General features: G+C 41.2%; 1 protein-coding gene across 1 annotated transcript in view; it reads left to right on the top strand.

Moving 5' to 3' along the window:
* The window catches only part of LOC126982379 (uncharacterized), a 56,942-nt gene that overhangs the window by 1,237 nt on the left and 32,782 nt on the right, over window positions 1-22,923 (top strand). Inside the window, exon 2 of the mRNA XM_050834397.1 lies at window positions 19,685-20,106. Coding sequence (XP_050690354.1) covers window positions 19,685-20,106 — 422 coding nt within the window. The remainder of the gene's footprint in view (window positions 1-19,684; window positions 20,107-22,923) is intronic.

Raw genomic sequence — 22,923 nt, 5'->3', positions numbered from 1 at the left:
ACTATGGACCGGAATCTTACCCCAGCTCTGTCATTAAGCCGCGAATTTTGGAAAATCAACCGCTTTGGTGCAAATCGCCATAACTCCCTTATTTCTGGGGCTACAGAAATGTTTTTGGTATGAATCGACGGCAAAATGAAAGGGCTATAGTTTTTAATAAGTAAACGGGCTAGAAAACCGACACGAAAGGGTGAATAATCGAATAAATTCGCAAAAAACGGCTAAAAAAAAAACTATTTTTGAGTTCCCAACCTTGAAACCCACTCATTTTTTGAGAATTTCAAAAAACTTATTTAACAAATACTTTAGCCCTACCAGTGTGCTTTCCAATATGATGCATAACATTTTCCTACTTCCAGTAGTTTCTTCTCTAGAGCTTCAAATGTAAACCCTTTTGTGAGCGATTTTGACGAACTCAAGACACTTTCCCGTTTTTGTCTAGTGTGGCATTGCTATTACATCTAGAAGGCTGTACTTTGGCATGAAGCCCCTCTTAGCAATGTAGTTTGACCAGCTCGAAGGATTTTTTGATAGCTCGATTCCAAGTTTGTCGTCGAGCCGTCACAATATAGCCTGCATTTCGGTCCTTTTGCCGCAATTTGGACACGTCCTAGTTTTTTGCTTATAACTTTTTTATTTATATAGTGCCTTCCATTTTTTTATCTGATTATTAATCTGTATTAATAGAGCTTTCATTTCCCACCAAGCACGCCTTCCTAGCTTCAGTAGTTTTTACTCGAGCTTGACCAGAAGTCACGACGAAAATTCGCCGAATCTGACTCATTTCACGCGCCACAACGAAAAACCTTCCTGACGCCACAAAAAAATAATATATCTGCATAAAAATTCATATATGTTATTTTTTTATTTTATTTGGTATTCAACCCTATTTCTTCCCATTTATGAATAATACATTTAATTTGCTTTCTTTTGATACCAAATATGTATGTATATATGTATGTATGTATATATATGTATGCATACATATATACTTACATATTTGGTAGCAAAAGAAAGCAAATTAAATGTATTATTCATAAATGGGAAGAAATAGGGTTGAATACTAAATAAAAAAAATAACATGTATAATAAGGCTTAATATAGGTTGATTTATATAGTGAAATGATTATATATAAAAAAAAGTAGCTTTTTATGTAGATATCTTAAAATGGCTTTAATTCAAGATAGTCATCATATTGAAGTGTTCATATATGAATCTTTATGCAGATATATTATTTTTTGTGGCGTCAGGAAGGTTTTTCGTCGCGGCGCGTGACATGAGTCAGATTCGGCGAATTTTCGTCGCCACTTCTGGTCAAGCTCAAGCAAAAACTACTGAAGCTAGGAAGGCGTGCTTGGTGGCAAATGAAAGTTCTATTAATACAAATTAATGATCGGAAAAAAAATTGGCAAGCACTAAATAAATAAAAAGTTATAAGCAAAAAACTAGGACGTGTCCAAATCGCATCAAAAGGGCCGAAAAACAGGCTATTTTGTGACGGCTCAACGAGAAACGTGGAATCGAGCAATCAAATAATCCTTCGAGCTGGTCAAACTACATTGCCAAGAGGGGCTACATGCCAAAGTACAGCCTTCTAGAGGCAATAGCAATGCCACACTAGACAAAAACGTCAAAGGGTCTGAGTTCATCAAAATCGCTCTCAAAAGGGTTTACGTTCCGAGCTCTAGCGACGAAACTACTGGGAGTAGGGAAATGTTATGCATCATATTGGAAAGCACATTGGTAGGGGTAAAGTATTTGTTAAATATGTTTTTTGAAATTCTCAAAAAATGAGTGGGTTTCAAGGTTGGGAACTCAAAAAAAAGTTTTTTTCAGAGTCGTTTTTTGCGAATTTATTCGATTTTTTACCCTTTCGAGTTGGTTTTTGAGCCCGGTCGGTTATTAAAACAATATAGCCCTTTCATTTTGCCGTTGATTGATACCCTCATCAGCAACGGTGTCTGAAACTCTGATGACAGTGAGTTGAACGATTGTTTCAGCCCTTGTAGCATTATCTCTCTCAAATAATCTCTATAGACAGTACAAAGGGAGGGCTGTTATTATAGCAAAACACACACACTGCTCATCTGGCATAAACCTGACCAGCGAGATGGCTTCCTCCCAAGAAGACTGACTTTGTTAGGATAACTCTGTCTTCTCAGCGGACTTGCAGGGAATTTATATACTTTATATCCCCTCTCTAGCCCTGGCATTGCTACCCGTGTGTGTGTGTGTGTGTGTGTGTGTGTGTGTGTGTGTGTGTGTGTGTGTGTGTACACCAGATGGTTCTTGAAAAACAAAACAAAAAATGTTCCAGACTAAAAAGGACGTCTTTAGACCTCAAAAGAGGAGCAGATGCTAGAACCATTCATTGTGACCCAAATAGTTATGACATGTTTTTATTTCTTGTCAGACTACGTGATAGCATGTGGCCCGCTGTAAACATAAACCACATCAGCGAGCTGCTGTGAAACTTGTTCTGAATCTAAAAATGAGATTTTCCCTCTAAAAGTGGTCTGCAACAATACTGTTTGCTTTGTGTAAGGGTCCGTCCTTCCTTTCCTTTTTCTATTCTTCTTCTTGTTTTATTATTATTATTATTATTATTATTATTATTATTATTATTATTATTATTATTATTATTACTCTTTTTCTTTTTCTTCTTCTTTCTTCTTCTTTTTCTTTTTCTTCTTCTTTTTCTTTTTTTTCTTTTTATTCTCCTTTTCCTCCTCCTTCTTCTTCACCATCACCATCACCATCATCATCATCATCATTTTTTTTCTTCTTCTTTTTCTTTTTTTTTCTTTTTATTCTCCTTTTCCTCCTCCTTCTTCTTCACCATCACCATCACCATCACCATCATCATCATCATCATTTTTTTTCTTCTTCTTTTTCTTCTTCTTCTTCTTCTTCTTCTTCTTCTTCTTCTTCTTCTTCTTCATATTATTATTATTATTATTATTATTATTATTATTATTATTATCATGATTATTATTATTATTATTATTATTATTATTATTATTATTATTATTATTATTATTATTATTATTATTATTATTATTATTATTATTATTATTATTATTATTATTATTATTATTATTATTATTATTATTATCATGTATTTTGCTGAGTGAGAAATTAATTTTCAAAGTCAAGCCAGGCTTCCCCTAGATTGGAATTATCTGATAATTGCATTTCTCTCAGCTTATGTCGGATTTCTACGAAATATGGGCCCCGTTATTTTATTTTCAGCCACTTTTGTATGATTTCTTATGTCGACACGTACTAATTTGTGATCTCAAGAACCGAGATGCCCTTCTATCGTAAAACTACTGACTCTATAGATTATCTTGGATCATTATTACATGATCTAGAATATTATTTTGTCGAGTTGGTTCAATAACCATTTGACTTAGGGAATTATTCGCCAAAAATTGAAGCGTTCTATGCGACTCACTTTCTCAACCAGAGAGTGACGTCCAGTTAATATAAAAGAAAGTCTAGTAATTTCAATGATTTTTTTTTTTTTTACAACAAAGGAGGCAGCTCAAGGGCACAAAAAAGAAAACAATAATAAAAAAAAGCCCGCTACTCGTTGCTCCCCAAAAAATAATTAAAAGAGGTGGCCGAAAGAAAGGTCAATTTCGGGAGGAGAGGTGTCCTGATACCCTCCTTTTGAAAGCGTTCAAGTCGTAGGCAGGAGGAAATAAAGATGAAGGAAGATTGTTCCAGAGTTTACCAGCGTGAAAGATGAAAGAGTGAAGATGCTGGTTAACTTTTGCATAAGGGGTTTGGACAGTATAGGGATGAGCATGAGTAGAAAGTCGTGTGCAGCGGGGCCGCGGGAGGGGGGGAGGCATGCAGTTAGCAAGTTAAGAAGAGCAGTCAGCATGGAAATATCGATAGAAGATAGAAAGAGAGGCAACATCGCGGCGGAATTTAAGAGGTAGAAGACTATCAGTAGGAGGAGGAGAGCTGATGAGACGAAGAGCCTTAGACTCCACTCTGTCCAGAAGAGCTGTGTGAGTGGAGCCCTTATTTCTGGGGCTACAGAAATGTTTTTGGTATCAATCGACGGCAAAATGAAAGGGCTATAGTTTTTACAAGCGACCGGGCTGGAAAACCGACTCGAAAGGGTAAATAATCGAATAAATTCGCAAAAAACGGCTCTGAAAAAAAAATATTTTTGAGTTTCCAACCTTGAAACCCACTCATTTTTTGAGAATTTCAGAACACTTATTTAACAAATACTTTAGCCCTACCAATGTGCTTTCCAATATGATGCATAACATTTTCCTACTTCCAGTAGTTTCTTCGCTAGAGCTCGAAATGTAAACCCTTTTGAGAGCGATTTTGACGAACTTAAGACACTTTGCCGTTTTTGTCTAGTGTGGCATTGCTATTACCTCTAGAAGACTGTACTTTGGCATGTAGCCCCTCCTAGCAATGTAGTTTGACCAGCTCGAAGGATTTTTTGATAGCTCGATTCCAAGTTTGTCGTCGAGCCGTCACAAAATATCCTGTATTTCGGTCCTTTTGCCTCGATTTGGACACGTCCTAGATTTTTTGCTTATAACTTTTTTTATTTATATAGTGCTTTCCATTTTGTTATCTGATTATTAATCTGTATAAATAGAGCTTTCATTTGCCACCAAGCACGCCTTCCTAGCTTCAGTAGTTTTTGCTTGAGCTTGACCAGAAGTGGCGACGAAAATTCGCCGAATCTGACTCATGTCACGCGCCGCGACGAAAAACCTTCCTGACGCCACAAAAATTAATATATCCGCATAAAAATTCATATATGACCACCTCAATATGTTAACTATCTTGTAATAAAGGCATTTTAAGATATCTATGTAAAAAACTACTTTTTCTATATATAATCATTTCACTATATGAATCAACCTATATTAAGCCTTATTGTACATGTTATTTTTTTCATTTTATTTAGTATTCAACCCTATTTCTTCCCATTTATGAATAATACATTTGATTTCTTTTGATACCAAATATATATGTATATATGAATGTAGATATGTATATATATATATATATATATATATATATATATATATATATACATGTATATATATATATATATATGACATGAGTCAGATTCGGCGAATTTTCGTCGCCACTTCTGGTCAAGCTCAAGCAAAAGCTACTGAAGCTAGGAAGGCGTGCTTGGTGGCAAATGAAAGTTCTATTAATACAAATTAATGATCGGAAAAAAATTGGCAAGCACTTAATAAATAAAAAAAGTTATAAGCAAAAAACTAGGACGTGTCCAAATCGCGGCAAAAGGGCCGAAAAACAGGCTATTTTGTGATGGCTCAACGACAAACGTGGAATCGAGCAATCAAATAATCCTTTGAGCTGGTCAAACTACATTGCCAAGAGAGGCTACATGCTAAAGTACAGCCTTCTAGAGGCAATAGCAATGCCACACTAGACAAAAACGTCAAAGTGTCTGGAGTTCGTCAAAATCACTCTCAAAAGGGTTTACGTTCCGAGCTCTAGCGACGAAACTACTGGGAGTAGGGAAATGTTATGCATCATATTGGAAAGCACATTGGTAGGGGTAAAGTATTTGTTAAATATGTTTTTTGAAATTCTCAAAAAATGAGTGGGTTTCAAGGTTGGGAACTCAAAAATAAGTTCTTTTCAGAGTCGTTTTTTGCGAATTTATTCGATTTTTTACCCTTTCGAGTTGGTTTTTGAGCCCGGTCGGTTATTAAAACAATATAGCCCTTTCATTTTGCCGTTGATTGATACCTTCATCAGCAACGGTGTCTGAAACTCTGATGACAGTGAGTTGAACGATTGTTTCAGCCCTTGTAGCATTATCTCTCTCAAATAATCTCTATAGACAGTACAAAGGGAGGGCTGTTATTATACCAAAACACACACACTGCTCATCTGGCATAAACCTGACCAGCGAGATGGTTTCCTCCCAAGAAGACTGACTTTGTTAGGATAACTCTGTCTTCTCAGCGGACTTGCAGGGAATTTATATACTTTATATCCCCTCTCTAGCCCTGGCATTGCTACCCGTGTGTGTGTGTGTGTGTGTGTGTGTGTGTGTGTGTGTGTGTGTGTGTGTGTGTGTACACCAGATGGTTCTTGAAAAACAAAACAAAAAATGTTCCAGACTAAAAAGGACGTCTTTAGACCTCAAAAGAGGAGCAGATGCTAGAACCATTCATTGTGACCCAAATAGTTATGACATGTTTTTATTTCTTGTCAGACTACGTGATAGCATGTGGCCCGCTGTAAACATAAACCACATCAGCGAGCTGCTGTGAAACTTGTTCTGAATCTAAAAATGAGATTTTCCCTCTAAAAGTGGTCTGCAACAATACTGTTTGCTTTGTGTAAGGGTCCGTCCTTCCTTTCCTTGTTCTATTCTTCTTCTTGTTTTATTATTATTATTATTATTCGTATTCTTCTTACTCTTTTTCTTTTTCTTCTTCTTTCTTCTTCTTTTTCTTTTTCTTCTTCTTTTTCTTTTTTTTTCTTTTTATTCTCCTTTTCCTCCTCCTTCTTCTTCACCATCACCATCATCATCATCATCATTTTTTTTTCTTCTTCTTCTTTTTCTTCTTTTTCTTCTTCTTCTTCTTCTTCTTCTTCTTCTTCTTCCTCTTCTTCTTCTTCTTCTTCTTCATATTATTATTATTATTATTATTATTATTATTATTATTATTATTATCATGATTATTATTATTATTATTATTATTATTTTTATTATTATTATTATTATTATTATTATTATTATTATTATATTATTATTATTATCATTATCATTATTATTATTATTATTATTATCATTATTATTATTATTATTATTATCATGTATTTTGCTGAGTGAGAAATTAATTTTCAAAGCCAAGCCAGGCTTCCCCTATATTGGAATTATCTGATAATTGCATTTCTCTCAGCTTATGTCGGATTTCTACGAAATATGGGCCCCGTTATTTTATTTTCAGCCACTTTTGTATGATTTCTTATGTCGACAGGTACTAATTTGTGATCTCAAGAACCGAGGTGCCCTTCTATCGTAAAACTACTGACTCTATAGATTATCTTGGATCATTATTGCATGATCTAGAATATTATTTTGTCGAGCTGGTTCAATAACCATTTGACTTAGGGAATTATTCGCCAAAAATTCAAGCGTTCTATGCGACTCACTTTCTCAACCAGAGAGTGACGTCCAGTTAATATAAAAGAAAGTCTAGTAATTTCAATGATTTTTTATTATTATTATTTTTTTTTTACAACAAAGGAGGCAGCTCAAGGGCACAAAAAAAGAAAAGAATAATAAAAAAAAAGCCAGCTACTCGCTGCTCCCAAAAAAGAATCATAAGAGGTGGCCGAAAGAAAGGTCAATTTCGGGAGGAGAGGTGTCCTGATACCCTCCTTTTGAAGGAATTCAAGTCGTAGGCAGGAGGAAATACAGATGAAGGAAGATTGTTCCAGAGTTTACCAGCGTGAGGGATGAAAGAGTGAAGATTTTTTTTTTTTTTTTTTTTTTTTTTTACAGCAAAGGAGACAGCTCAAGGGCACAAAAAAGTAAACATAAATAAAAAAAAAAGCCCGCTACTCGCTGCTCCTAAAAAGAATCCAAAGAGGTGGCCGAAAGATATGTCAGTTTCGGGAGGAGAGGTGTCCTGATACCCTCCTCTTGAAAGAGTTCAAGTCGTAGGCAGGAGGAAATACAGATGAAGGAAGATTGTTCCAGAGTTTACCAGCGTGAGGGATGAAAGAGTGAAGATGCTGGTTAACTCTTGCATAAGGGGTTTGGACAGTATAGGGATGAGCATGAGTAGAAAGTCGAGTGCAGCGGGGCCGCGGGAGGGGGGGAGGCATGCAGTTAGCAAGTTCAGAAGAGCAGTCAGCGTGGAAATATCGATAGAAGATAGAAAGAGAGGCAACATTGCGGCGGAATTTAAGAGGTAGAAGACTATCAGTATGAGGAGGAGAGCTGATGAGACGAAGAGCCTTTGCCTCCACTCTGTCCAGAAGAGCTGTGTGAGTGGAGCCCCCCCACACATGAGATGCATACTCCATACGAGGGCGGACAAGGCCCCTGTATATGGACAGCAACTGTGCAGGGGAGAAGAACTGGCGGAGACAGTACAGAACGCCCAGCCTCGAGGAAGCTGATTTAGTAAGAGATGAGATATGAAGTTTCCAGTTGAGATTTTGAGTTAAGGATAGACCGAGGATGTTTAGTGATGAGGAAGGTGATAGCTGGGTGTTGTCAAAGAATAGGGGATAGTTGTTTGGAAGATTGTGTCGAGTGGATAGGTGGAGAAACTGTGTTTTTGAGGCGTTGAAGGACACCAGGTTCTTCTTGCCCCAATCAGAAATAATAGTAAGGTCTGAGGCTAAGCGTTCTGCAGCCTCCAGCCTTGAGTCGTTAAGTTCCTGAAGGGTGGGTCTTCTATTAAAAGAAGTTGAATAATGCAGAGTGGAATCATCGGCGTAGGAATGGATAGGACAGTTCGTTTTGGAAAGAAGATCATCAATGAACAACAGAAAAGAGTGGGAGATAGGACAGAACCCTGTGGGACACCACTGTTAATAGATTTAGGGGAAGAACAGTGACCGTCTACCACGGCAGAAATAGAACGGTCAGAAAGGAAACTGGAGATAAAGGTACAGAGAGAAGGATAGAAACCGTAGGAGGGTAGTTTAGAAAGCAAAGATTTGTGCCAGACCCTATCAAAAGCTTTTGATATGTCCAGCGCAATAGCAAAAGTTTCACCGAAACGGCTAAGAGAGGATGACCAAGAGTCAGTTAAGAAGGCTAGGAGATCACCAGTAGAACGCCCCTTGCGGAACCCATACTGGCGATCAGATAGAAGGTCAGAAGTGGAAAGGTGCTTTTGAATCTTACGGTTAAGGATTGATTCAAAAGCTTTAGATAGACAAGAAAGTAAAGCAATAGGACGGTAGTTTGAGGGATTGGAGCGGTCACCCTTCTTAGGTACAGGCTGTGTGAAGGCATACTTCCAGCAAGAAGGAAAGGTAGATGTTGACAGGCAGAGGCGAAAGAGTTTGACCAGGCAGGGTGACAGCACGGAGGCACAGTTTTTAAGGACAATAGGAGGCACTCCATCAGGTCCATAAGCCTTCTGAGGATTGAGGCCAGAGAGGGCATAGAAAACATCATTTTGAAGAATCTTTATAACAGGCATAAAGGAGTCAGAGGGGGGATGAGTAGGAGAAATATGCCCAGAATCGTCCAGAGTGGAGTTTTAGAAAAGTTTGAGAGAAGAGTTCAGCCTTAGAGATAGATGAGACGGCAGTGTTGCCGTCAGGACTGAGGAGTGGAGGGAAAGATGAAGAAGTGAAGTTGGAGGAGATGTTTTGGCTAGATGCCAGAAGTCACGGGAAGAGTTAGAGAAAGCAAGGTTTTGACATTTTCTATTAATGAAAGAATTTTTGGTTAGTCGGAGAATAGATTTGGCACGATTTCAGGCAGAAATGTAAAGTTCATAATTAGCATTAGTTTGAAGGCTCTGGTATCTTTTGTGAGCTACCTCTATCATTGACAGCACGAGAACAAGCGTGATTAAACCAAGGCTTTTAGCGTGAGGAGTAGAGAAAGAACGAGGAATGTATGCCTCCATTCCAGAGACAATCACCTCTGTGATGCGCTGAGCACACAGAGGGTCTCTATCCTGGAAGCAATAATCATTCCACGGAATCGGAAAAGTACATCCTCAGGTCGTCCCACCGAGCTGAAGCAAAATGCCAGAAGCATCGCCTCTTCGGTGGGTCCAGAGGATGTACAGGAGCGATAGGACAGGATGCAGAAATAAGATTGTGATCGGAGGAGCCCAACGGAGAGAACAGTTTGACAGAATAAGCAGAAGGGTTTGAGGTAAGGAAGAGGTCTAGAATGTTGGGCCGATCTCCAAGACGGTCAGGAATACGTGTAGGGTGCTGGACCAACTGCTCTAGGTCGTTGAGGATAGCAAAGTTGTAGGCTTGTTCACCAGGATGGTCAGTGAAAGAGGATGAAAGCCAAAGCTGGTGGTGAACATTGAAATCTCCTAGGATGGAGATTTCAGCGAAGGAGAGGGTCAAGATGTGCTCCACTTTAGAATTCAAATAGTCAAAGAATTTTACATAGTTGGTAGAGTTAGGTGAGAGATAAACAGCACAGATGTATTTAGTAATAGAATGACAGTGAAGTCTTAACCAGATGGTGGAAAATTCAGAAGAGTCAAGGTCGTGGGCACGAGAGCAAGTGATGTCGTTGCGCACGTAGGCGCAACATCCAGCTTTGGATTGAAATTTAGGATAGAGATAGTAGGAGGGAACAGAGTAGAGATTGCTGTCAGTAGCCTCAGAAACCTGTGTTTCGGTAAGGAAGAGAAGGTGAGGTTTAGAGGAGGAGAGATGATGTTCCACAGAATGAAAATTAGAGCGAAGACCGCGAATGTTGCAGAAATTGAGAAGAAAGAGGTTCGAGGAGTTATCAAGACACCTGCTGGTTAACTCTTGCATAAGGGGTTTGGACAGTATAGGGATGAGCATGAGTAGAAAGTCGTGTGCAGCGGGGCCGCGGGAGGGGGGGAGGCATGCAGTTAGCAAGTTCAGAAGAGCAGTCAGCGTGGAAATATCGATAGAAGATAGAAAGAGAGGCAACATCGCGGCGGAATTTAAGAGGTAGAAGACTATCAGTAGGAGGAGGAGAGCTGATGAGACGAAGAGCCTTAGACTCCACTCTGTCCAGAAGAGCTGTATGAGTGGAGCCTCCCCACACGTGAGATGCATATTCCATACGAGGGCGGCCAAGGCCCCTGTATATGGATAGCAACTGCGCGGGGGAGAATGGCTGTTATTAAGCGATTATCGTAAAACGCTGTACATTTCAATATCATCATCGAGTGATTGACCCGGAGGCTTGTGGGTGGCGAATATATTTGGCTTATTTTTTTCTGTATTTACTCGCAAGCATAATTATATGTTTAACATTATTGCCTCTTGGTGTTTTATCAGTGGGTTGCAAATAGCTTTTGACGTTAAGGGCGACACATTCTCTTCTACGGTTGACGCAATCATTGTTGAATGAATAAGAAGAGAGAGAGAGGAGGACGGTGACAACGACGACGGCAACGCGAGTAGGAAGAACGGAAGAAGAATTGGCATAAGAAAGAGAGTAATGTGTACACTTCCCTCCCCCTCCCGCTGACTTACAGTTGTGTTAACCGTTCGAAATAAAAAAAAAAAAAAGTCACAGGTCCCCTTCCTCAGCCCTACAACTTACACGGCCAGTCACGCGCATATACGCACACACGTGCCAATCACCAGACGGGAATGAAGCGATGAAGAAAAGCTGTTTGCCTATGTGTGGGGTGTGTGTGTGTGTGTGTGTGTGTGTGTAATTCATCACGGCCTGATCACGTGTTGGATTCGTAATTGTGTGTGTGTGTGTGTGTGTGTGTGTATGTGTGTGTGTGTGTGGAGAGAGAGAGAGAGAGAGAGAGAGAGAGGTATTCACTCTAGGTCTGGTCATATGCTGGACTTGTAATCGACAGCCAGGTCCTTTTTCGTTTTGGGGTTGGAGCTACAAATTCAATGACAAACTGGTGTAGACTGGTCTTCGTCTTCCCCCTCTTTTCCTTGGCCAAGGGGAAATAGTAACTTCTGTCAGCATTAATAACAACAAAAACAACTTTTTGGTCTGAGCTAGCAGCGAACATCAGCTTGCCAGGTGGCCGCCGAGTGCTTAATTCACTACAACAGGTGTGTGTGTGTGTGTGTGTGTGTGTGTGTGTGTTTGTGTTTGTGTTTGTGTGTGTGTGTGTGTGTGTGTGTGTGTGTGTGTGTGTGTGTGTGTGTGTGTGTGTGTGTGTGTGTGTGTGTGTGTGTGTGAACAATGAACATGTGAATATTTACTCATATCCATTCTATGGCATATTACATTAAAATTTGCTCTAGCATATTTATTTGTGTAGCATTACTAAAGCCTGCACTGATATCCATTTTTTTCTGGTATGAAGAATAATGACAATGAAACAGCATAAATATTATCTAGATTAATATATTAACATAACACACGAAATACAGTATGAACTTGAAATATTAAGCTGGGTGATAAAAACAAGTCCCTCTCTCGAAAAAAAGTGAAGAAAAGAAGAAAAAAAGAATGAGGAAGGAGACAGGTAAGGTATTCCACCTGTTCGTGTTGTCCAAAGGGACGCAGGTAACGGGAGTGACATGATGAAACCTGTAGAGCAGAACAAAAAGTAATTCTTCGGGTAAACATAGTATAGGCACATAAAAATTTCAACTACCTATATAGTTTTTTGTGATTCATTTTAACGGAAGAAATAGGAAATGAATTGTAAATATTTTGAGTTACATCTTTAAGAGCGTTATAGTGATTTTGAGACAAATGTCGTGAGACTAATTTTGATTACATTTGAAATGTCTAAAATAAATGGAATCTCGACTGCCCTACCTATCAAATGGGCTCAGAAAGCTGAGGGTGGACATAGTGGCACTCTCTGAGACGAGGAAGCCTGACAGTGGCGAGATCAGTAAGGGGGGTCCACCTTCTACTGGTCCGGCATGAGCAATGACTTCCATCTCAAGGGGGTAGCTATGAGTATCTCCAGCCAACTGCTGCCATTTGTGGTTTAGGTTGTTCCGGTTGATAAGCATATTATGCGAGTGAGGCTGAAGCACACGCTGGGCTTCATGTCTCTTGATGCAATGTACGCTCTTACCGAGATGTGTCAAACGGAGGAGGAGATATTCTACCCCAAACTCGACTCCGTATTAAACCAGTGCCCTCCCCGGGACAAACTCATTGTCTTGGACGACTTCAGTGCTACTACTAGCACGGACAGGGTTGGGTACGAGCTGTGTGTTGATCCCCATGACTCTGGTACCAGGAACATCAACCGCTCTCTCCTCCTCAATTTTGCAAGATCCAGGAGAACTGTGCCTCTGTGCTGACACCCTGCCTGGTCAAACTCTTTCGCCTTTGCCTGTCAACATCTACCTTTCCTTCCTGCTGGAAGTTCGCCTTCGCACAGTCTGTGCCTAAGAAGGGTGACCGCTCCAATCCTTCAAACTACCGCCCTATAGCTTTACTTTCCTGTCTATCTAAAGCTTTTGAATCAATCCTTAACCGGAAGATTCAAAAGCACCTTTCCACTTCTGACCTTCTATCTGATCGCCAGTATGGGTTCCGCAAGGGGCGTTCTACTGGCGATCTTCTTGCTCTCTTAACTGACTCTTGGTCATCCTCTCTTAGCCGTTTCGGTGAAACTTTCGCAGTTGCGCTAGACATCTCGAAGCTTTCGATAGAGTCTGGCACAAGTCTTTGCTTTCTAAACTGCCCTCTTACGGTTTCTATCCTTCTCTCTGTTCCTTTATCTTCAGCTTCCTTTCCGGCCGTTCTATCTCTGCGGTGGTAGACGGTCACTGTTCTTCCCCTAAACCTATCAACAGTGGTGTTCCACAGGGCTCTGTCCTATCACCCACTCTCTTCCTGTTATTCATCAATGATCTTCTTTCCATAACAAACTGTCCTATCCACTCATACGTTGACGACTCCACTCTGCATTATACAACTTTTTTCAACACAAGGCCCTCGCAACAGGAATTACATGACTCAAGACTGGAGGTTGCAGAACGCTTAACCTCAGACCTTACTATTATTTCCGATTGGGGTAAAAGGAACCTTGTATCCTTTAATGCTTCAAAAATAAAATTTCTCCACCTATCAACTCGACATAATCTTCCAAACACCTATCCCCTATTCTTCGATAACACTCAGCTGTCACCTTCTTCAACACTAAATATCCTTGGTCTACCTATCCTTACCTCAAAATCTCAACTGGAAACTTCACATCTCTCGCACTAAATCAGCCTCCTCAAGGTTGGGCGTTCTGTATCGTCTTCGCCAGTTCTTCTCCCCCGCACAGTTGCTATCCATTTACAGGGGCCTTGTCCGCCCTCGTATGGAGTATGCATCTCATGTGTGGGGGGGCTCCACTCACACAGCACTTTTGAACAGAGTGGAGTCTAAGGCTCTTCGTCTCATTAGCTCTCCTCCTCTTACTGATAGTCTTCCACCTCTTAAATTCCCCCGCCATGTTGCCTCTCTCTCTATCATCTATCGATATTTTCACGCTGACTGCTCTTCTGAACTTGCTAACTGCATGCCTCCCCCCCTCCCGCAGCCCCGCTGCTCACGACTTTCTACCCTTGTTCATTCCTATACTGTCCAAACCCCTTATGCAAGAGTTAACCAGCATCTTCACTTTTTCATCCCTCACGCTGGTAAATTCTGGAACAGCCTTCCCTTGTCTGTATTTCCTCCTGCCTATGACTTCTCCTCTTTCAAGAAGTGTATCAAGACACTTCTTCACCCGAAATTAACCTCTCTTTTGGCCACTCTACTGTCTTCTGTTGTGGGAGCGGCAAGCAGCGGGTTTTTTTTTATACACTGTTTTTGTTGCCCTTGAGCCGGCTCTCTTGTTGTAAAAAAAAAAAAAAAAAGGAAGTTGAGAATTGCGGGTTCCTGGTACCAGAGACTAGAGCTGCACCGCTGGACTTGGTATAGCGATGTCGGAGGGGTAGCTAAGGAGATTGACCACATCCTCCTAAGTACTCGTTGGAGGATACTTTAAAACTGCAGGGTTTACCGGAGTGCTGAGGTCTTTGCAACTGACCATAGGCTTGTTGTTGCAACATTCATGCTTCATGTCAAGTCAAGAAGAATCTCGAGGTGCAACAATACTGTATTTCATCTCGAGAGGCTGAAGGGCCTGACACATACTCAATAGTATGCAGTGACAGTCTCAAATCGGTTCATTGTGCTTAGTACCCTGGAGGACCCTGTAGAACTGTGGGATACCTTCAAACGTGAGACTCTTCAAACCGCTAAGGAGTGCACTGTTGAGCGCCCGAGATCTAGGAGTGGCTTTGCCTCAGCGGAGACGCTGGAGAATATTGACGAGAGTCGCGCTGCCAGACTTGCTGGGAACCGGGACAAATATAGGTCTTTGTCGCGTAGGACTCGGGCTCTCCTGAGGAGAGACAAGGAGAGGTATGTCAGGGGTCTCGCTGGGGAAGTTGAGGGCCATTGAAATTTGAATGATCTCTGACCTGCTTACCGAGCCCTGAACAAGCTCCGCTCTAAGTTTCCCTCTCAGGTGAGAGCTATCCGAACGGCTGATGACTGCCTCGTGTCGGTCATGGATGGGCAGAGGGATCGTTGGGCTGAGCACTTTAATTAGCTGTACATGGCGGACACTCCAAGAGCAGGCAAGGGTTTGTAGTGGCGCCATCTCGCATTGGCTCATGCTGTACCCCGGAGCTCATCTTTTATCCTAGACTTTAGAGTCTGGGTTGATAGGTGATCTTCTGGACAGCATGGGGGTAGTCTTAGACCACTCGGCGGCGACTCAAAAATCCCAGCTTGGTGTCACAGGGCGGGGCGCGAACCCACGTCGTCCTTTACGTGGCACCGTCACGCTATCCACTCAGCCACCGCCTCCCCATGAGACGGATGGCGGATGCTGTTCCACCCATCGACGAAAGCCCACCCTCTCTGGTTGAGGTCAGAGAGGCTGTGGCAAAGCTGAGGGGTGGGAAGGCACCTGGCACCTGTAACATCAGTGCAGAGCTGCTCAAAGCTGGAGGCGAGGCATTGATCCGCGGGCTGCATGCGGTCTTGACTGCTGTAAGGCAATCTGGTACCATTCCTCCTGAATGGAAGAGGGGGCTGATCGTCCCCATCTGGAAAGGGAAAGGGGACCACCAAGACTGCAACAACTACTGTGGTATTACACTGCATATTGTGCCAGGCAAGGTGCTTGCCCAACTATTGCTGAGGCGAATTCGCAGCCAGCTGCTGAATCTACAGAGACCTGAAAAGCTTCTAAATGATTTAGATTCATTTGAAGGTACTGATCCTCTTGGATTTTTCCCGCTATTTTTCAAAATTATTAGTATATTTCTAGCTCCCAAACTGCCCGTCATTTTCAGATGTCTAATTCGGCAAAGTCGCTTTCCTATCTCTCGGAGTATTGCTAATGTTACTCCTATCCTAAAGAAATCTCCTTCAGTATTACTAGAGGAATACAGACCCATCTTTATTACTCCTCTTCTGTCAAAAATATTTGAGCGTTTGTTGGGGAAGCGACTCACTAAATATTTCAATGACTTTAATCATCTACCACCTAACCAGTTTGGTTTTAAGAATGGTTTGGGAACTTGTGATGCTCTTTTGGTGTTGATACATGACCTTCAATCTTCTCTCAATTGTGGACATGAATTTCGGCTTATTTGTTTGGATTTTAGTTCATCCTTTGATATCGTGAATAACAAGGCATTGTTGTTTAAACTATAAAAATCTAGTGTAGTAGGGCATGTCCTGGATGTGATCTCTGAGTCTTTTAACTGACAGGAAACAACGCGTTATTGTTGATGGTTCTTTTATAAATTTTACCTCGGTGAAGTCCGGTGTTCCTCAAAGCAGTGTCTTGGGGCCTTTGTTGTTTATTTTATTTACAAGTGATATGTGGGGTGGCATATCCTCTAAAATGTTGGCATGACTTTATACTACCATCTCCTCCCCCCAACACAGAGTACCAGCAGCCAATGTTTTGGAAGAGGATGTCTCCAGAGTTCATTCTTGGTGTACTCAGTGGGGAATGAAGTTGAATCCTTTGAAATCCCAGGATGTCATTATTAGCAGATCCAGGTCTCTTCTTCCTACCCACCCTGATATTGTTTTTTTAAAAATCCTGTAATTAAGAATTGTAAGTCTTTAAAACTATTGGGGGTGACGTTAGACTCTAAAGTAACATTAGAGTCTCTCTTGCGGTTTGTTGCTCCGTCAATCTCTCAGAAAATTGGTCTTCTTCGCAAGTGCAAAAATTATTTTCTGACGACAGCGTTGTACTAATTTTTTTTTTTATTCATATTCATTGCCACATTCTGAGTACTGCTCCCATGATTTCTTCTGCTGCAGACTCCCATATGAAGCCCTTGGACCGAGCGTTTGATCAAATCAAGTTTTTGCTGCCTAACCTAGATATTAATCTTGAACATCGCCGCATTGATGGCTCTCTTACTTTGTTGTATTAGACCTTTAATAATCATAACCATCCTTTACATTCTAAACTTCCTCCACCTTTTCTTCAGTCCCGTTTCACTAGGTTTGCTTCAAATCTCAATGATTTAGCATTTTCAGCTGTAAGTTTTAATGCTTCCCAATTTTCTAGAAGCTTTGTTCCATGTATAACTATATTGTGGAACCAACTTCTAAATGGTGTTGTTAAAGGTGAAAGCTTGCATTTTTTTTAAGAATAGAGTCAATAGTTTTTACTAAGGTGACTTGCTCTTTCCTAAGGAAAATGTTCCCCCCTCTGAGACTCATATTGAGTATATAATTCCACGAACTCTCCAGAGAGGCTGCCATTATTGGCCTATAAAAATAATAATAACAGTCTGGGTTCACGCCTGGCAAGTCGACAACTAACCGTATCCTAGCGCTTCTCATACTGATGGAGCGTCGACGTGAGTTTCGACAGAGGATGCTTGCAGCCTATGTCGATCTCAAGAAGGCGTTTGACTCAGTGCATTGCGAGGCACTCTGGGATCTCCTGCGACTCCGTGGGATTTCTGCAAGGGCTATTGGTTTGCTGACTGACCTATATTCTGGGACCGAGAGTGCTGTGAAGTGTGTTGGAGAGGCTTGTCCAACTTCTTTCCCGTGAATACAAGAGGAAGGCAGGGCTGTGTCCTTGCCCAATCCCTTTTCATCACCTGCATGAACTGGGTACTGGCCAGATTTGTGGACCAAAGTCATAGTGGAGCATTCATTGGCCATACCAGGGTCACTGACCTTGTTTTTGCCGATGATGCAGTAATCCTGGGGGAGCCGCTGGAGATTTTATTGATTGCTGTGGAAGCACTACACGAGGAGCCAAAGCCCTTGAGCCAAGACCAAGGTACAGGTGTTTGGAGGCTTGCTAGATGAAATAATCTGTTCAAGCGTGTGGCGAGGACATTGAGATCTCGGAAAATTTCACACACATAGATTCCTTTTTGTTTTTTTTTTTTTTTTTTTGCCTTGCTTGCCGGTCAATCTCTTGGGGGGGCCTGGTGGTCGACCGAGGCTTCTTTCAGGTGGGGCCTGATGGTCGGTATTCCAGCCCAGGCCGCAGGCGTAGTGTGCGCCATCTTGGCGCATATATGCTGCCTGCCGTTCCTGCTGCCCCCTGACTTGGACGGCTTCTTCTTGAGTCCTCCTCTTCGAGTCTGTTGATGTGGGGGTTGTCTTGTGGTCTTCAGTGTAGTTTTAAAGCCACTCGGCCATATATATATATATATATATATATATATATATATATATATATATATATATATATATATATATATATATATATATATATATATATATATATATATATATATATATATATATATATATATATATATATATATATATATATATATATATATATATATATATATATATATATATATATATATATATATATATATATATATATATATATATATATATATATATATATATAGTTCATAACAACGGTGAGTATCGCCAGGAAGTCTTACGGCGGACTGGTTTGGCCCACGATGTTATGGACTCGCTCAGTACGAGTATATGGCGTTGTCGGTACCTGTGCAGAAGGACAAAGATCCGGATCTTCATGACCCTTGTGCTCCCTGTCTTACTTTATGGCTGTGAGACACGGACACTAAATGGGGACTTGGAAAGGCGGATTGATGCCTCTGGTAATAAATGTCTACGCAGAATCATGGGATATCACTGGATTGACTTTGTGTCAAACCGGTGAATACTCCATGAGACTAATTCGACATATATTGCCTGTATAGTCCGGGCACGTGGCACGTTACCCAGAAGCTAATCCTGCTCATCGGGTTGTCTCTGCAAGAGACAATATTGAGTGGAGGAGGTCAAGGGGACGCCCACGGAGTTCGTGGACTGAGCAAGTCGATAGATCCTGCCAGGAGGTACTCAGGATTTAAAGGAGACCTGCATGGAGACTCTCCCGGAGGGACCCGCGGACTTGGCGTCGTAGGGTGGGCGAGGCGACGCGCCCCCCGTCGTATGCCCCCATTGGTTGATTGATTGATTACACACACACACACACACACACACACACACACACACACACACACACACACACACACACACAGACACACACACACACATACACACACACAACACCCTTACTATGATATTATTTATAACATTCACCTTTAATCCTTGTTTCATGACTCACAATCTACCAACATTACAATCATAAACTTCTGTATTCCCATTGCCACGATGTCTCTTTCCCATCATAATAAACTACCATTTCCAATCTTTAAGCTGTTGTAGTTTTCGTAGCAGCTTCCTCTCACCGTTCATCCTAAACCCATCCCTACCCAAACTTTATCTTCACTTAATACCTCGCTTTTCAGTCTGTGTTCACTACATTACAGTTGCATCACTCTCCTTCACCTTTCTTTTACCATAGATTTCCATTACGTCCTTTCCCATCATCCAACTCACAAAGCCGAGCATCATGACCGACCCAAACCAGTCTCCTCCCTTCCCACTGTAAATCAAGTCTCCCTAACGTAACCTTTTTATCGCTTTTCCAGGGATGGTTACCGTGGCCGTGGTGTTCACCTTCTGTAAAGGAAACGACGAAATGACAGATGGTTACAGAGCCACAGGGACGGAGGAAAGTCCTCCTGGGAGCCCATTCAGCGTTCTCTCTCTCTTTAAAACACCCTCCAACCTCGCCAACCTTATATCCAGCGCAATGAAAAAGGAGGGGGAAGAAAGGGAGAAGGATCTGGAGGAGAAAGAGGAGGAGGTTTCGGATAATTCTACTCTGCCAACTGACTCAAGAAATGATAGCTATGAATCTACGTCCTCTTCCTCTTCTTCTTCATCTTCCTTATCATCCCCCTTAACCACCTTCTTTGCCTCCATCGCCTCCTCCTCACTCTCCTCCTCCTCCACCGCCCCAGAAGATGATGAGGGCGGTGTACAGTTCTTGCCTGCCTCCTCCGCACAGGTGAGCTGATTACACACAAGTATGGCTTAAAAGAGCAATTTGCCTCCCTCATGAATAAATGTAACGACTTATGCTCAAGATGTTTTTCGTCTTTACTCTGTAGCATCAATTTTTTACTCGTATTTTTTTTATATTATATATTCCTACCGTTACCTTGTATGTATGTAAATGTAGAATATATATGAAACAGTGTTCATTGATATATTCAAGGCGTGAACACATAAACAAGAACAGCACACTGTAAGAGAAAGCACACACACACACACACACACACACACACACACACACACACACACTCCTCTTACCAGCCAAAGTTTGTACCGTCGCTAGCGGTACCAGTACAAAAAAAAAGTACCGTGCTCCCGCTCGTAGATGTGGCACATGCGCATTGTTACTTCGTGATTGCGTGAAGATCAACTTTATATTTTCAGTGATATATTTGAATGTTTGTGTATACAAAAAACATCGTCTTTTTTATATGAACCACAAACGTGCCGATATGCATCGATTTCTACCATATAAGAACACCAGAGAACAGCTTGTATCAAACAACATAGTCACATCATGCTCGAACGATCAATGTTTTTTCAAATTCATTGATTAATAGCTCATTTCAGGTATATTAAAAGACATCTGGCTCTGCAAACGCAAATAAAGGGTACTCGAGCGATTCATAGCCTTTCAGATACCCCGTATTTCATCTCATTCAGTTACATGAAGTGACATCCGACTCAGCAAATGTCTATACAAAAGGAACTTTTATGTGCTGCATGTAATTAACATGGGAAGCCTAATATTCAAAATAGAGTAGCATCGCATTCAACAGTTATTACACTATAGTTCATGTTATTTCCATTATCAATCGTTATTTATATGCAGTAAATTATCAAGATACCCTTTATTTGCATTTGCAGAGCCAGATGTCTTTTAATATACCTGAAATGAGCTATTAATCAATGTATTTGAAAAAAACATAGATCGTTCGAGCATGATGTGACTATGTTGTTTGATACGAGCTTGTCTTGTCGAGTGGTCTTGTGTTAGATTATCGATTAAAACGACTGAATTGTTTTTTGTATACATAAACATTCAAATATATTATTGAAAAATAAGCTTGACTGTCAATCACAACAATTGATTTTCACGAACTAGAAATGCGCAGGTGCCACATCCATCAAAATTCCCGCTTTGACGGTGGACAGATGGAATGAAACAGACTATAATCAGGTTCACTATGTAATTTCGCCAGATTTTTGTAAAGAGTATCAAAGCTATAGTTTTTTGGAAACTTTATTGTATGAGCAATCAGAAAAAAATAATGTTTTTATTTGCCCTGATACCTATATGGCTGCCATCTTGGATTTTACAAAATGGCTGCCGTAAAAAAAGTTTTTTGTCAAGATCTCAGCTTCTAAATAACATAGAAATTTAATTTTGACAGCTAAACCACCATTTTCAGGGCCAAGAAATCCAACGGTATAAAAATAAATAAGCTAGATTCAACCAAAAACATATTTGACTGAAATTTTCCGTTTTATTGAATGTTTTACAAGTGATTAGACATGAACGTTTCACTAAGTTAGTGTTCATTAAGAGCCAACATGCTCCTCATGACAGAATAGGGTTTAATCTTTAAGGCAACCAAGGAGTCTCTCCATGCCGTCACCATCATTGTCATCATCAGTTTCATATTTGTTCTGTGTGTCCCCATCATTCTGACACTCACTACCGCACTGGCGAAGATCGGTGCAGGAAAAGTTCTTTGTTCTGCAAGAACATCTGACAGAAGAACAGTCTATTTTGCATTGACAGCTAGCCATCTCAATGATGGCCTTTGGAGCTGGAAGGGCGTCTGTTGTGGTTGTTTTCAGCTGGCCATTGGACTCCTTGTGGTAGCCATTCTGCAAGGGATCCAACTGAGGATCCTGCAGAGAAATGGTGGCCTGTCCCCACACTCTGGCTTGGATATGGACTCTCAGGACGTGTTGTCTCAGAGCTCTAAGGGTAGGAGGTAGTTTGCCACTTTCTGCCATATGCTTGCAGAAGAGATGCCATCGCAGTTCGGAGATGGTCTTGATGTAGATGCCATTGGGGGAGTAGGCTGCGCAGACGAAGCAAGCCAGAGTGGCCATCATAGTTTCAGTCACTTCTGCCTCTATTGAAAGCAGCTACAGAGAACTGATTACATCTCTATCTACCTTCATGTAGACTTGCAGCCAGGTCGCTTTGCCTATACGAGAGAACCTTCCAGTGTTGTCAGCGCCAGTGAACGCATGGAAGGCTGGCAAAGTTTTTGCTCTTTCTGCCCCTATGGCTCTCCATATTGGCTCTATCCCCATTACCCCAGAGGCCATGGAAATTGACGTGTTCTTTAGCATGAGGTCATAGTTTGCTATGACTAACACTAAGACATCTGTGTCTGGGGAGAAGAAAACCATCTGTGCAATCGGTGGGTTTCGCTGTGATGCCAGGACAGCCTGGTAGATCAACAGTGTGCCTGTTTCTTTATGATTGTTGTCCTGGAAAAGCAAGTCTTCGTTGCTCTTGCCATGGTATGCCCTAAAGAAGAAGTGATGACCAGTTTGTGTGATGTACTGTTGTACTCTAGAGTCTTTGCATCAAGATAGTTGGTCAGGTCAGCCTTCGTCTTGTCATGTAAAAGGAACCTGTTCATTGGGATGTGTTCTATGTTTGTGTTATCTCTGACCTGATACTGTATTGGAGCTCTTCCTTGCCCCCTCCTCCTCCACCTCCTCCTCCTCCTCCTCCTCGTCCTCCTTCTCCTCCTCTCTCCTCCTCTCCTCTCCCTTGCAAAAA

Source organism: Eriocheir sinensis, chromosome 50 (genome assembly GCF_024679095.1).
Source record: "Eriocheir sinensis breed Jianghai 21 chromosome 50, ASM2467909v1, whole genome shotgun sequence".
In the NCBI taxonomy this organism is placed as follows: Eukaryota; Metazoa; Arthropoda; class Malacostraca; order Decapoda; family Varunidae; genus Eriocheir; species Eriocheir sinensis.
This window is presented reverse-complemented; position numbering and strand designations above follow the sequence as displayed.